The 16,263-nt window shown below is 51.1% G+C and overlaps 1 protein-coding gene across 1 annotated transcript in view; it reads left to right on the top strand.

Moving 5' to 3' along the window:
- The window catches only part of KCNB1 (potassium voltage-gated channel subfamily B member 1), a 94,170-nt gene extending 78,861 nt beyond the window's left edge, over positions 1-15,309 (top strand). Inside the window, 1 exon segment of the mRNA XM_040079953.1 lies at positions 12,503-15,309. Within this exon segment, the coding sequence (XP_039935887.1) occupies positions 12,503-14,524 (2,022 nt within the window). The 3' untranslated portion in view covers positions 14,525-15,309.
- The last annotated feature ends 954 nt before the right edge of the window (positions 15,310-16,263 follow it).

Here is a 16,263-nt window from a genome sequence, read left to right as displayed (position 1 = left end):
ACCAGGGCTGTGCTGCCGACAGCCCCCAGGCCACACCGAGCTGTCCCCAGGTCCATCCCCAGGGCTGTCCCCAGGGCTGTCCCCAGGGCTCTCCCCAGGGCTCTCCCCTGAGCTGTCCCCAGGTCCATCCCCAGGGCTGTCCCCAGGGCTGTCCCCAGGGCTGTCCCCTGAGCTGTCCCCCACTGTCTCAGGGTGTGTGGCTCCCCTCTCCCGGTGGGGACAGTGCTGCGGGTTCCAGGGAAGCGTGGCAGGGGCAGCCTGGCCCCAGAGCTGCAGGGCCGGCCGTGTTGGGATGCAGCCGCTGCATCTCTGCTCGCCGTGCTGTGACCTCACTACCAAGCAGCGCCTTCTATGTTCCTCACCTTTGCCTTCAGAAGAAAAAATGTTTCCACTGCGTAAATCAGCTGTGGCCAACCCGAACTATTGTTTTGGCTACGTTAATGTCCCTTTTAATAGTATACATGTCAACTCTGCCATGTCCCATCTGTTAGAAGATGCCTGGATTTACACATTACCTCATTAGTCTTACTGTCTATCTGGCATTTTTTCCATCCTACGGGTTTGTCACTCCTTTTACATCACTGATCAAATCATTTGCTTAGGCCATTAGCAACGAGGCTTAGTGCTTTTATACTGCTGGCTCCTTAGGAGGTGATGTGGGAGAGGGCTCAGAAAGGGGGAGTAAGTCAACTTTTAAGCCTCAAGCTGGGAGTATCAGAATAGAGAGCACAAGGAACATATATTTTATGGTGGCACGGTCACAAGCAACACAGCGGAGCAGTGGCTTTGTGTCAAGAAACATTGTGCAGAGCAGTTTCTGTGTTTATTTTTTGGAGCAGCCTGAACTGGGAAGAGAGGGAGCCCAGAAACCTCCCCCAGCAAGCAAACAGACTCGGCTCTTCTGGAGCTTTTCCTGTGAAAATGTGGCTGGGGTCATGCCCTGGGCAGGGGCACAGCTCCGGCAGGGTGGGCACAGCTCTGGCAGGGTGGGCACAGCTCCGGCAGGGTGGGCACAGCTCTGGGCAGGGTGGGCACAGCTCTGTCAGGGTGGGCACAGCTCTGGGCAGGGTGGGCACAGCTCTGGCAGGGTGGGCACCGGGGTCTCGCAGCTTTCCCAAGGTTTGCTTGCACTGCTGCCGTGTCCTGCACCGTGGCTGTCACAATCAGAGCTCCAGCAGCTGTCTGCACACGCTGGGGTTTTGTGTGGGGATTTCAGGGGACACTTCAGGGCCGCTCAGAGCCAAGGGACTGTCACAGCACCGACCTTTCCTGGAGCACCGGGGGAGTGTGAACCCTCGAAAGCCGTGGGAGGAGATGGGCATGGCTCCCTGCCAGGCAGGCACCGGCGGGTTCAGCAGGGTTTGGTGAAGCCAGGGGGCTTCCTGGCCCGTGCTCAGGTGGCAGCCAGCCCCGGGCAGCAGCACAGCAGTGCCGGGACGGGCACGGAGTGACCCCGGGCATGCAGCGACCCTGGTGCAGCAGTTCAGCCTTCGGTGTGGAACGGGGACCGGGGTTTTCTTGGGAATTCCTGCGCCACAGACCCCGGTGAAGGCGGATCGGGCAGACCGCGGCCAGCTGGGCTGTGCACGCTGTGTGCAAGCCTCTCCCCAGCACACAGCCGGGCAGGGAGCCCCGGCAGGGCCTGGCCGCAGGGCCGGGGACACAGACCCGCTGTGCCGCGGGAGAGGAATCCCGGGACACCGCAGCGGCCCGCCGCAGCAGGAATGGACCAAGCTCCGAGCACCGAGCTCCTAACAACGAGCACCCAGCACCCAGCACCGAGCTCCCAGCACCCAGCACCCAACACCGAGCTCCGAGCTCCAAGCACCGAGCTCCCAGCTCCGAACACCGAGCACCCAGCACCCAACACCGAGCTCTGAGCTCCGAGCCCCGCGGACTGCCTCGGCCCCTCCTCGCCAGAAAATGAACACTGAGGGAGTTATTGTCTTCAGAATAGTAAAACAGAGAAACAGTAACAAAGCCAAGAACATTGAGATGGTGACAGCGAGAGCCTGGCTTAAGTAACCCAAAATAACATCTGCCAGAGCCCGATTTCAAAGCAGCAGCTGTTGCCTGGAATAAAAACACCCAAACTTTCCAAACAGTATTAAAAGTGGTAATATAAAAAGCAACTCTTTGGTGAAAGCTTTCAGGTGCACAAATATGGCTCTGCGCACACACGATAAAGGATTTCTACAATTTTATAGGGTTGATTAATTAGTATATGGAGCAGGTACGTCCAACAGGAGAGCAGCTGACCCAGTAACACACCCGTGTGTCAGCCCCTTGGAGTTGGTGCAGGGGTTTCTTTGCCCCCTTTCTTGTTATGTCTCTTCAGTTCTGGTGGAGAACAAGGTGTCCTTGTCAGAAATCATCTTCTTAAGAATAATACTAAACAGATTCTCAAGATTGTGTTAGTAAGGATTAGCTTGTTGTGAGAAAAGACAGGAAAAATACTAGAAACCATGTCTGTCCTCTTCAGCCCAGAGGAGGACAGCCTGTGCCCAGCCTGCTGCAGCAGCAAAGGCTCTGCTCCTGGGAATGCTGGTCTAAGCAAGCACTTCCTGAAGAAATCCAACGACCACTCCATAGTCTGATGGAGATGTGTTTGCCTAGGGGATAGCAGAAACCTCATGTCGAAGATTTGAATCTCATGAGACCTTGCAAAACGAGCTAATTCTCTAGAGCACTGCAGGGAACAGGATATAAGCAGCTTAGTTAAGAAGAATGTTTTGGTGTAAGGCATTTTTACCAGTCCATTTTTACCACCATCTTTTCTGTGGTTCCCCAGCACAGCACACAAGTTCAGGATACACTGCTCCCATCTATTTTTTGCCTTGTGCTTTCAGTGGCCACTGCTGAAAGTTACACTCTAGGAATTTCCATTCCAGGTGGAAGAACAGGCTGTAATTTTCATGTAAATTACACAACTGCGTCTTGCAGCCCTTGAATTTAAGCACAGGAGAAGCTGGGAGCAGCGCAGGTTGCTGCTCAGTTACAGGACTGAAGCAAGTTTTGGTGTGTGCCACAGGCCCCAGCACCACAGAGAGCAGAGCTGCCCCCAGGCACTGCTGCTCCTTAAACCTGCTGGGAATGTTTTGGTTCCGGCTAATTTCCACTCACCGCTGATATAATTTAAAAATCTCTGCCCACTGGATTATTTTCTCTTTTTTTTTTAAGCATGTGCCTACGATGATCAAAGGATTGTTTCGTGTGGTGGGTTGAGCAAAAGAAGCTCTCAAGGTCAAATCCAAAACAGCCTAAAGACTGGGACTTGCCTCTGACCTCCAGTAACTGCAATGAGCCCGGAGAAGATGAGCAGCTCAGGAAGTAGAAAATGAAAGTTTGAAGCCAATAATGCCCTCTGGCAGTGAGCAGTCAGTTGAGAGAGAAATGGGAAAGAGAGAGAGAGAAAAGAAGTCAGACGCTCCAGCCTGGCTGCAGGAAAGGCAGGACATTCACAAATAGAAGGCAGCACATTTTTCCTTCCTCTTTCTTTCCCAGGGGAGAGTGGCCATGGGAACAGACACGCTCTGTGCCCCATGGAGGGGACGCAGGGGAGAGCAGATTGGCACAGCCTGCAGCAGGTTAATTGGGACACATGGCTCCCCTGTCACTGCCCTTAGGAGGCTTTTTCCTTTCCAAGAAGTAAAGGAAAATAATGAGCCAATATTGTCTGCTCTGAGCAGCCTGGCCGCTCAGGGCCGCCGTGGGAATTGCCAGCTCATTCCACGTAACACATGGAGAGAGAGCCCCCAGCTGCCAGGGATGCTCATTCACATCTGTGCCAGGCTGCAGCCGCTGAAAGGTTGTTCCTACATCCCTTGAGAATTCTTATAAACTTATTTCCCTGGTATGCTGAGTGGTTTTTTCCTTATTATTTTGCCTTCTTCAAACAACTCCCGGCTTGGACTGGATTTGTTTTCCCCCCTCAGCAGTGGGTTTCTCCCTGTGCTGGGCTCACCCCGTGTCTCATTTCCAAAGCTGCCGAGCAGCTTCCCGCTGGCCAGGACGGGAAGTGGCACCAGGAGCAGGTGACTGTGCCCGGCGCTGGGTGCCGCGCTGACCTCAGGGGCTCTCCGGGCAACCTCTGCCCCTGCCCGCGGCCCGCAGGGGCTGGCACTGCCCCGGCACTGCCCGGCACCGCCGCTGGAAGCGGCCCGGCACTGCCCGGCACCATCCCTGCGCTATCCCGGCACTGCCCGGCACTATCCCGGCACTATCCCGGCACTATCCCGGCGCTATCCCGGCACTGCCCCGGCACCATCCCGGCGCTATCCTGGCACTATCCCGGCACTATCCCGGCGCTATCCCGGCGCTATCCCGGCACTATCCTGGCACTGCCCGGCACCATCCCTGCGCTATCCCGGCGCTATCCCGGTGCTATCCCGGCACTATCCTGGCACTGCCCGGCACTATCCCTGCGCTATCCCTGCGCTATCCCGGCGCTATCCCGGTGCTATCCCGGCACCATCCCGGCACTGCCCCTGGACACGTCACGGCCTGCGGCTGTGCAGGGGTACAGCGTGGGGTCTGTGCCTGAGCTGAAACATCCGGAGCACACTGGAGCTGCTTCCCTGCAGCGAGCTGGGAGCACAGGGCGAGTCAGGCAGAGCCTGCTCCGAGGAAAAACAGCCAGGCCCGGCCAGGCCAGGAGGGTCCAACTGAACGGCCGTGACATTTCAGACCAGAAACGCCGAGGACAAGTGACCTGACCCCAGGCCAGGCACTGTGTGTGTTTTGCCAACCCCAAAGCTGTGGCACTCGCAGCGTCCCCGATGTGTGAGATAACGGGACCCTGTGCCTGACAGAAGATCCCGAGTTTCCCAGGACATCCAAACCGCACGTTTCCCTGGAATGACAACTTCTCTCCTTGCCAAGCAAAACTCAGGCTCGTTAATGCTCTTCTCTTAATGTTAGTGTGTGTTTGTTTGGCAGATAGTTACTAGGAGAGTTGGAGTTTTTTTAAAAGGGGTACTGGGTATTATTATTCATGGATGGAGGTAGTGGTGAAAAAGAAAAACAGTGCTAATGTAGCCAACAAGTTCAAGTAAGGTCCAACCTTGCTACTCCAAAATCTGCTGCTATGATAATGAGCCAGTCCAATCAGCTCAAATCAAGGGCTCAGGAAGGCTCAGCCCTTCAGAGAAGTACATTCTTGACAAGATTAATTTCTGCCACCCAGTGTATAGTGTGGCACCATCCTATATTAACATAGAAACCCAAATTTTACAAAAAGAAAGGTAACTGAAAAATGCACTTTAACCCAGTGAGGTGTATCATTTCCCTTAATCTTCTTTGTTGCTCTCCACTTGGATTAAAATAGGATGTACCACCTGGCACTGTTCAGCTGCCACTTAGAGGAACCCTTTCCCCTCCCCTCTGTTCAATAAACCTTCACTAGAAGGCAGCACCCCTGCACGTTCCTGACAGCTTCAGGTGACTTTTATCAGGGGAAGGTGCAAAATATCAGTAAGCCACTAAAAATCAAAGAGCCCAACCCCTCCAGGAAACAGAACAAACCCCAGCTCTGCTCCCTGTCGAAATGGCCAGGGGGCTGTGTTCCTTTCCCTTCTGTAAATGCACTTCCCAGGGGGATGAGAGCAGGAAGGGGCTGCTCTGGGTGAGGCGGGAGCACGCTGGGGCGCAGGAAAGGCTGGCCAGGCTGCGGGAGAGCCAAGGGCTGTCCAAGCAGGAGTTTATCCCCTGTGCTTTGGAAAGGTTTGTCCTCGTGTCAATGTCCAGAAATCAGCGGTCATGGAGGGATTCTTTCCAGATGCCTGCAAACCCTTGAAAGCATTTGAGCATTTTCTGAGCTCAAATTGAGTTTTAAAAAATGTATACCTGGACACACCTGGACACACCTGCACACACCTGCACACACCTGCACACACCTGGACACACCTGAGCACATGGATACCTGCACACCTGTACACACCTGGACACACCTGCACACACCTGCACACACCTGAGCACATGGATACCTGCACACCTGCACACACCTGGACACACCTGGACACCTGCACACCTGGACACACCTGCACACCCACACACCCAGCTGACAGGGCCATGCTGGTATCAAGCACTAAAGAGGGGAGGGAATTGCCCCTGCCTTTCTGTCCACAGGGATTTACTGCTCCAGCAGGCTTCCCTGCCTCTTCAGAATATCCTTAATGTGGCTGATGCTGGTAAATGGATTTGCCACTTTTCCTTACACATTCCTGGAGGAAATGTTAAACAGGTCATTGTTTTTTGCAGATGAAACATCACTCAGGCTCTGTTCTAATTTCCTCTCCATGTGGCAGCTCAGGATGGTATCAATGCCTCGGTAAATCTCCCTGCAGCAAGACTCATTATGCCTTTTGGTGAGAAAACAGCAGCGGAACTGGTTTAGTCTTCCAAAAAATTCTACCCTATAATATGCAGGACTAATGCGCCTCAGATTTGAGAAGAATTAATATCAATTATTCTCATGCATATTCATGAGAGGAAGACTGGTTTAGCAATCAAGCTAATAGTTTTTGCTTAATTACATTTAGTTGATTTCATGCTATCTTGGCACATTCCTGATTGAATTTAACCATCAGAAAAAACCTCCCACAACTACTCCTGCAAGCACCAACACTTGGAGCTCAGCATCCCCTGTAAATAGTGTCTGAGGCTGAGCAGACTGCTTGCACGGTGGGAGTCGATCACGAGCATCGTCTCTCCCCGGTGCAGGGTGAAATCCCAGCGGCATCTTCTCGAGCTGCTCCCGAGCAGAGCACTCGGCAGTGCTGAGGTGGAAGGCATTCTCTTTCCGGCCGTGTCTGTCCTCCAGGGAACGGCCGGGCTGTGCAGAGCACGCCGCCACCCCGACTGCTGTGCCCCACGAGCAGCATTCGGCACAGCACAGGGGCGGGAGCGTGTGACAAGACGAGGAGAGGAGAGCCAGGGAGAGGCTGGGGCAGGGCTGGTGGAGGAGCAGCCCCGGGGGAGAGCCCGGCCCAGGCTGGGGGCTGGCAGCCAGGTTTGTCCGCACGGCTCTCTCCAGGGCGCTGGGGCTGTCTCTGCTCCAGGCAGCCTCTCCAGGCGCCGGGGGCTGGTGTCTCCCCTGCTGCCTGCTGGGGTTGCATCATCCCGGGCACAAGGCAGGGCCGCGAGAGAAGCGGGAAACGTCAGCTTCCATGCGCCATGCATTTGTTTTCTTTTTTTATTTCCCCCGTGCTAGCAGCAGCAGAAATAGGACAAGCTTCCCTCTCATCCTCTCCTGAGAACTGTCACTGCACTGATGCCTTCCAAGTCTTCCTTTTCAGTATTTTCATTCATCTATCGTTTTCTTCTCCAGAGCACCATTTGCATCAGGGCTTTGCTCTGAAAGAAGGCTGACACCGTTTATCATTTAATGGGGTTGATAGCTCTCTGTCAACTAAACATGTTCTTAGGAGTATTAAAGAGTTTACAGCCAGCTGTGCCTGAAGGCGACTTTCTGCCCGCTCTGCCTTAGTCAGCAGCAGTTGTATCTCCCTGGGTGCCTGTAGGCAAACAAAGCATTGACACGGAATCAGCAGAAGTATTGTATCCTCTCTCAGACTAAACAGACTTACTCTCTCAACAGATAAACTTATTACAGCTATAATTGAAATCAACTAATTAAGCATTATTCAATCTTGGCTTTTCCAGGCAAATGTCAAAATTAAGATCTCATATGTTTCCAAAGCAAAATGCAAGTGGCTGGACGGATGATTGGGGATACAAGCATCATAAAGTCACCCTGGGACAGTGGCTTTATGCTGACGGTGTTCTCATGGATGTTGTGGTGTGCAGCAGTGCTTGCAGAGCAGCGATGGGGTCTGCCTTCCTGCAGGTTGTGTGCACGGTGCCCGGGCACGGCAGGAGCCGAGCTCTGTGTGCGGGGGCCCCTGAGAGCTCCGGGGCAGAGGGGTCCCAAGGACCCCGTGGGGGCAGCACCTGGAGGTGACGTAAAGCGCCAGGTCAGGGAAAACTCCTAAGCAGAGGTTTATACTCCACAGGAACCACTAGGACTTAAGGGGTTTGGAGAGTCAAGGTCTTACGTTACATCTTAACATCCTTCCAAGGGAAAAAAGTGGATTAAAGGTTCTCTGTACTTCCCTTACAGCCATATCCCCCACTTTGGCCTCAGCTTGCCACGATGCAAGAAACGAATGTTACCTTTCATCATGGCTTCAGCATTTTCTAGAAAAAGCTTCCTGCAAGCCCAGTGGTCATCAGAAGTGACTGTGTTCTGCAAACTCTTCCAGTTTATTAATAAATAGGCATTTTCTAGTGAAGAGATATTTCCTGAAACGAGTCCTGTCAATAAATACCACAGACATGTATAGCTGCTGTGAGCAGGAGATGTTATTCCTGTGCAGAATCAAGCGGGGAGGAGATTAAGGAACTCTCCATCTGTTTCTGCACTGTGCAGCACGTGGGATATCGCCCAAAATACACTCTGCTCTCTGTTTCTCAGAGCCTGGGGAGACAGAGGCTGGCACAGGCGTGGCAGGATGGAGCTGGACAGTCTGACTCAGAGTGAGTTGCAGCTTGGGAAAGCAGAGGGGATGCAGGAGACATCCCCCAGTAAATGAGCATATGAATGAAACCTGGTCCTGATGCCAGATTTATTCTGCAGGCCTCCATGGAGCTAAAAAAGCACATTAGACAAAACCATTATTGAACTTCTTGATTACATAACAATTTCCTCATCGTATTTCCAAGAATATCGAATCTATATTCAAACACCCTCCTACTCTCTCCCACACACCACCCCCTCTCCCTGCTATATCAGCTTCATTACCGAGTATGAGGACAGAAAAAGTATAGGGCACGTTGCCACGAGCAGAGAGATCTGGGATGCTTACCCTGAGATTTTAGAGCCATCTATGGGATTGGGACAGCCAGTTCTCATAAATTTTAATGGCCTTGGAAGTCTCCTGTCTTATGCCTTTATCTCTGTCAGGGTTTTTAGCAGTACAAAGAAAACAACCAATAAATATCACCAAACCTCACTGCTGGGTTCGTCCCTGCTGCTAAAACTCCCCCCTCTCTGTGCCACGTGTGGGGTGAGCACACCAGGAGAGAGATGGGAAACGCCTGGGCAGGGGGAGCCCCTTCCCCCAGGGATGGGCACAGACCTCGCCACCCCACAGGAGGAGCTCCGGCCCCTCTCACCCAGCAGCCAGGGTCAGGCCCAGGGCAGCGGTTGTCCCCTGAAGGGTGCCACGTACAGGTGTCCTGCCTCATTGGGGGGATTTTGGAGGAGGTGGGGATGGAAGCCAGCATGGCGCATCCATCGTGCCTCAGCAAACAGCAGTTGCACAAACTGGCTATGCTTGCTCCCAAAATCAGCTTGCTTGTCTCATTTGCATGTGTAATAACCAGCATGTACGTACAATCATGCTAATCGCTTCGAGGCAACTGCTTTAAATCCTTCCAAAACCCTGCCCTGCCTGGGTTATTTAGCTTCCACAATGGAACTACAGCAGCAATCCAGAGATTTGCTCCACAAAACCTTTGTGAAGCAGCTGATCTTGTGGAGAAGACTTTTTTTCCTGAAATCCTGCTCGAAATGAGACTTGCACCACAAGCCAGGGCCATCGTTAGGAGCCTTTCCAAAACCTCCTGCAAGTAACCTGGAAAAGGACCCGAGAGGATTTTCACGATTTGTGTATTGCTGCAGGTGAAATGCAAGAGTAAATACAGAAGCAAAGAGGAAGGGGACTGCAGAGCTTCTCCCAAGCAAGCTGTTAGTGGGAATGATCTGAAAGTTTTGTAGGGAAAATCCTGTCACCCCCTGCCAGCTTTAGGAGCAGCTGCAGGAGTGTCTGTGCTGCTCTGCCGAGGATGCCAGTCCAGCCTGCTCTGTGCCTCCTGTCCTCAGCTCACACGGAGCCAACGTGAGGACACTGGAGAACACTTGCCAGAGCTGTGGCTCCTCAGTGCAGGGACTCCTGCACCTGCCTGTGTCACAAAAGTGTCCTCACGTCACTCATTTTAGCTGTTCGTGACTGCTGACTTTTTCCTATGCCTCCGAATTTTGGTCTGCAAGCTTTTCCAGTTTTAGTTATGCATTTTATAGGACCCAACATGGGCATCCAAGCCAGCAGCTCTGGGTGCTCCTGCAGGGATGCTGGAGGTGCCCTCCCCGACCCCAAAGCCCAGCCCACATACCCCAGCCAGGCCAGCAGGCAGAGCTGGGAGAGGCTCAGCTCGCTCCGTTGGCGGGAACATGGACGTGTCAGCGGCACTCACAAAATCTAACGGGCCTCTGACGCTGAGCTTTCCCATCCCTGCTCCTTCTGCCAGCCCAAGCCTGAGCTCTGGGGACCCTCCTGTGCCTGAGCCTGTTCAGCCTCAGCTCTTGGATTGTCCATTCAAAGCTCTCAGGAGCACAGGGCCGTGTTTAATGCCTTTTATGGAATCGTGGGGATCAGTGCCACTGCAGGAGACCCTCTCCCATGCTTTCTTCCATTTCACGCAGCTGTGAGCAGCTGGAGAAGCGGCGAGATTTGGGGTCAGTGCTGGGGAACAGGGACCACAGGTGCTTTTTTTGCAGTGACTGGAAAAAAGATTTCCAGTTTCCTAAGAGCTGGAGCCTCATGCACTGCAGAGGGATTGTTTCTACTCAAGTCCAGATTGGTCCAATTGGCTTTTCTTGTTAAAGAGAAGTGAACCTGGAAGAGCAAAGGGAGGAGGAAAGGCCAGGAGAGGAAAGAAAAGGCTGCTGCCATGCAGAGCATCCCTGGAGGCCTCCCTGGGCGTGTGAACATCTTCCCTTCAGCTTTCTGTCTCTCATTGCTGACAGTGGAGAATACAAGAACTGCCAAGCTAGGGGTTCAGCACAGCCAAGATGGGAAACCTTATTAGAGAGACAGATGGTGATTTCTATAATCTGAAATCCCAGACTGTAAATACTTTGGGACAGAGCCCTGCACAACTGAACAGTGCTAAAGCCTGACAGCAGCAGCTGGATCCAGTTTTCTGTGCACAACTGCTCCGTGGGTGGCTTTTTGTGGATGGTAGATGCTACCCGGACAAGGTGTCTCTTACAGAGGGAGAAGGATCTTCTAAACCCTGCTGGAGATACTCCATCTCAGTTTTATGTGCTTCCCAATTGAAAAGTGCCTGGAATAACTGAGGAAAACCAACTCACATTTAGAAGTTTTTCTTAGCCTAAGAAGATTCCCAAAGAGTAAGGGGGAAAATCTATATCTTGAGAGCACAAGTGACATCTTGCTGCAACTTGTGGGAGAAATGATAAATGCCTGTCTCTGTTTATCGCTTTGTGGGTAAATCTTCTAAACCAAAATCAAATTTTACTTTTAGATCTCCCAGTTTATTTATTATATTCATCTGGCATTACCTTGATCTTCAAAGCAGGAAGGTATATCAAAGGAAACAGAAAGTTTGACACCAATTACTGCTGCTGGATTCCACTCACTGAATAAAGATGGAGTGCTAATATTTACACTGAAAGGGAAGGAGATAAAACCCAACAGGTACACACGTCTAAGCCTACAAATAAGCCCTTCTGTGTAATAGCGGGCAGAGATAAAACCAAGCAAAACTAATTGAAATTACCCTTGCAAGCATCCCAAACACCTTCAGAAAAGGTGGGTTGTAAACAAAGAAATGACAGCAGAACCACCCAAAGAGCCTTCTAGGAAAGCAGATCAGGCTCTCTGCTTCTCAGGGGCAGCACCTGGTCTCAGGAGATGGTCTTTTGAAACAAGCCGCAGAAGAAATTAACATTAAATTTTCCCACTTTTCACCATGAGACACTTGATTTACATTTTATTCTCCTGAGTTTGAAACCTGTGAGGCCTCCAGTGACTGGACCTGCCGTGCCTTGGTGTCTCGGTGTTGTCTGATTTGGTTTGCTCAGAGGCTTGCTCTCTCCTCTGAAAAACTCAAAATGGCTTAGAAAGCTTGGTGAAGTTTTTATGTTTTTTACAACCATCAAGAATCAAATTAGAGATGAGTCATTAAACAAGAGTGTATTATTTGTATGTTTATGTAGTAGAATTGCACACACGTCTCTGTAATTAGCCACCAGCACCCCAAATTACAGCAGTAACTGTTCATTAAATGGAGGACAGCGCTCTGATCGAATCGTGTATTCACAATTGCATTCCTTCGTGCTTAAATTTCAGAGCTTGTTGTCCAGATGGGCCTTGTTGGGCACCCGAATAGTAGTAAATCAAAAGCTCCTGCTGTGAACTGCTTCACAGCCCTCCTGGCATCCTAGCTGTTCCTCACGTGTTCTTGGAGATGAAACCACGGGAGTCAAAGTAGATGCTTTATCTCCTTTCTGCATCTGCCATAACTAAAACAGCTTCCAAAACAAGCTCAGCTCGGGATGCAGTGGTTATCCAACCTCTGTGTACTGAGCAAAATGGGTCTTGCAACGTGTGGGTGAAAATAGAGCCGTGTGTTAACGGCAGGAGAGACAGCGTCCTGTGTTCTGAGATTAACTCACTGTTTTCTCTTCTCTTTCCAGATTTTGGCAATCATTTCCATCATGTTTATTGTGCTATCTACAATTGCCTTGTCCCTTAATACACTTCCTGAATTACAAGGCGTGGATGAATTTGGGCAGACCACAGACAACCCCCAGCTGGCCCACGTGGAAGCGGTGTGCATCGCGTGGTTTACCATGGAATACCTCCTGCGCTTCCTCTCCTCCCCTAAGAAATGGAAGTTTTTCAAAGGCCCGCTGAATGCTATAGATTTGCTGGCTATCTTACCCTACTATGTTACTATCTTCCTCACAGAATCTAATAAAAGTGTACTTCAGTTCCAAAATGTACGAAGAGTGGTCCAAATATTTCGGATTATGAGGATACTCCGCATTCTAAAACTCGCCCGGCACTCAACGGGTTTACAGTCCTTGGGGTTTACACTCAGGAGGAGTTACAATGAACTTGGATTACTCATCCTGTTTCTGGCTATGGGCATTATGATCTTCTCCAGCTTAGTGTTTTTTGCAGAAAAGGATGAGGATGATACAAAATTCAAGAGCATCCCAGCTTCTTTCTGGTGGGCAACGATCACCATGACAACAGTAGGCTATGGAGACATTTACCCCAAAACCCTTTTGGGTAAAATAGTAGGAGGATTGTGCTGCATTGCTGGTGTGCTGGTGATAGCTCTTCCCATCCCAATTATTGTCAATAACTTCTCCGAGTTTTACAAAGAGCAGAAGAGGCAGGAGAAAGCCATTAAGCGCAGGGAAGCTCTTGAAAGAGCAAAAAGAAATGGCAGCATTGTTTCCATGAACATGAAGGATGCGTTTGCCCGTAGCATAGAACTCATGGACATTGTGGTTGAAAAGAATGGAGAAAGCATAGCCAAAAAGGATAAAGTTCAGGACAATCACTTATCTCCGAGCAAATGGAAATGGACCAAGAGAACGCTCTCTGAAACTAGTTCTAGTAAATCTTTTGAAACTAAGGAACAAGGATCCCCAGAAAAAGCCAGGTCATCCTCAAGTCCCCAACACCTGAATGTCCAACAGCTCGAGGACATGTACAACAAAATGGCAAAGACTCAGTCCCAGCCAAACCTCAACACTAAAGAGTCGAGCCAAGCTGGAAAGCAAAAGGAAGAGCTAGAGATGGAAACCCTTCCTGGCCCCATGGTGCCGCTGCTGGCGACCCGCACTGACGGCGTCATTGACATGAGGAGCATGTCCAGCATCGACAGCTTCATCAGCTGCGCGGCAGAGTTCCCCGACTCGGGGCGGTTCTCGCACAGCCCGCTCACGGCCCTGCCCTGCAAGGGGGGCATCAGCCTCATCCAGGAGCAGAGCAGGCCGGAGGGGAGCGCTGCCAGGTACGTGGAGATGAACCCAAGCTCCGAAAGCAGCCACCGCTCTGCTTTTTTCATTGAAAGTCCCAAAAGCTCCATAAAGGCCAGTAACCCTTTAAAGCTAAGATCTCTGAAAGTCAACTTCATGGAAGAGGACACCAGCACATTAGTACCAGCATCAAATGTACTGAGAACGTATCCAGACCCTCTCAAGAGCCGGGGAGCCGCTGCAGCTGCCACAGATACTTCCTTACTCTCTGACAGGTCCCTCATGAGCCCAGAAACCTCGATCTACACAACTGCGAGTGCGAGAACCCCCCCAAAGTCACCAGAGGCCCAGGCAGCCATAGCTTTCAACTTCCACGATGCTGGTATACACAAATACATCGATGCTGACACTGATGATGAAGGTCAGCTCATGTACGATTCGAGTCCGCCTGGAAATGTGAGTCCCAAGTACAGTGCTGCGAACAGTGGCTATCTAAAGCAAAAGGACCATGTTTATAGAACAGAGAAGAACCATCTAGAAGCTGCTGCTTTACCCACCTCCCCTAAGCTGATAGGGCAGAACTGCATTTACTCTATGGAAGGTATCACTGGAAGAACCCAGGGCAATCAGGAGACTGTCAGATTAGAAAATCACATTTCCCCCGAAGTCCATGTATTACCAGGCAGCGGAGGACATGCTAACACACATGATCAAAGCATCTGAGGTGGGGTCTGAAAGAACTTACTGAGAGTTTAAAGGAATATCTTCACAGTCAACACAAACAAAAGAGCTTCTGCATGGCATGAACTTGGCTGAAACAAGCCGCCTGTTTCTAAAAGTCTGGGGGAGGTCCAGTGTGGGTTTGTGAAAATGTCCTTCTCTGAAACAACTCTAAAGACATTGCCCACATCAGTCAAAAAAAATTATTACAAATCATGATCACACATTGATCTCCTTTCATGTTGTCCAGTGAAGCCAATGTGACCAAATATCCATCCATTCCCCTTGAACGCTAGAGCTCCTTTTGGAAATATTAACATCTGATTTGCATTAGTTCCATAAAGGATGCCAAGTCAGCCAGATTTGAACTCTGGAATAAATTGCTGGGGTTGGTATAAAGCTTTCAAAATCACAATGCTCACTGCTTCAGGGCAGCTGTTCCCCATCTACAGCTTTCTCTGATGGATATTGTGTTTAAAGGTAACAGGGAACACTTGCATTATTGGAAAATCCAAGCGAAAAGCATTTGAAACAAATAACGGTCTAGAGAAACCAATTCTTAAAATGCTCTTTGTGTGTTTAACAATCCGATATCCTGTAGGACCTGATGATTTCTTTTGAAATATCAGCAGGGTGAGTTGCACCACTTGTATCCAATTTCAAACATGCCCTAAGACATAGGAGACTCGCACTTACCCTCTGCTAAGAGCCGGTACCTGCCCCAGGGCCACCGCACGGGGAAGGGCGGAGGAGCCGTGCAGAAGCGGGGCCGGGGAGCGCAGGGCTGGGAGGGGAGCGCGGCTCTGGTCCTGCTCGCCCGCGGGTTGGCCGTGGCTGCCCTGCCGTGCCCATGTGCGGCACTGCCCGTGCCCGTGTGCGGCACTGCCCGTGCCCGTGGGCGGCACTGCCCGTGCCCGTGGGCGGCACTGCCCGTGCGCGGCCCCGGCGCTCCCTGCCCTGCCGGGCCCCGCCGCTGTTCCCCCGGGCTCCGCTCCCCCGGGTCCCGTTCCCCCGGGCTCCGCTCCCCCGGGCTCAGCTCCCGCCCGGCTCCGGCCGAGCCCGGGCCGCAGGACAGCAGCAGGTTGGTCCGAAGCTTTTTGCGCCCGAGCTGCGCAGTGAAAGATATGCAAGTGTTACATAAATATGCAAAAAGAGGGATTCGTTAGTGACCCGTCCCGGGCCTGGCTGCGCTCCCTCTCGCCGGGAGGTCGGGCAGGAGAGGCTCCTGCAGGGCCGTGGCACGAAGCTGCTGCGAGAGGCAGGAGAATCAGGCCTGATGTTTTAATAACATCCAGTCATTTTTAAATGAAACAAGAAAATAAAGAGGAAAGGGAAAAAAAAAAAAAAAAAAAAAAAAAAACAAAAAAAAAAAAAGAAAAAAGAAAAAAGATCTGACCATTTCAAGTGAACAGAACTAGCAGCCACCAGCCTAGGTTTTTAAAATATATTGTTTCAATAAAGTTATGTCAAATTGTGTAGGAAATAATTTGTCTTTGGTTTTTAATCTCGGGGGGTGGGGGGGAAAGCACTTTACGTTGACTTTTTGTTGTCGTTGTTGCAGTGCTGGAGTAGGATAGCAGAGTGTAACAATCAAGCACTTTAACCAAGCACTACTTTAATTTGTGCCTCTTGTTGTGACTGTGATTTGTTACACGCCTGTAGCAGGTCACAACTCGTCCTGTGATAACTGTGATGGTAACCTTTTATGTTGTTCTCTGTTTCTACTGTAAAACCGAGTTGTA

The sequence above is a fragment of the Hirundo rustica genome, chromosome 16 (assembly GCF_015227805.2).
Source record: "Hirundo rustica isolate bHirRus1 chromosome 16, bHirRus1.pri.v3, whole genome shotgun sequence".
NCBI lineage: Eukaryota > Metazoa > Chordata > Aves > Passeriformes > Hirundinidae > Hirundo > Hirundo rustica.
Note: the sequence above shows the minus strand (reverse complement) of the source record. Positions and strands in the feature narration are given on the sequence as shown.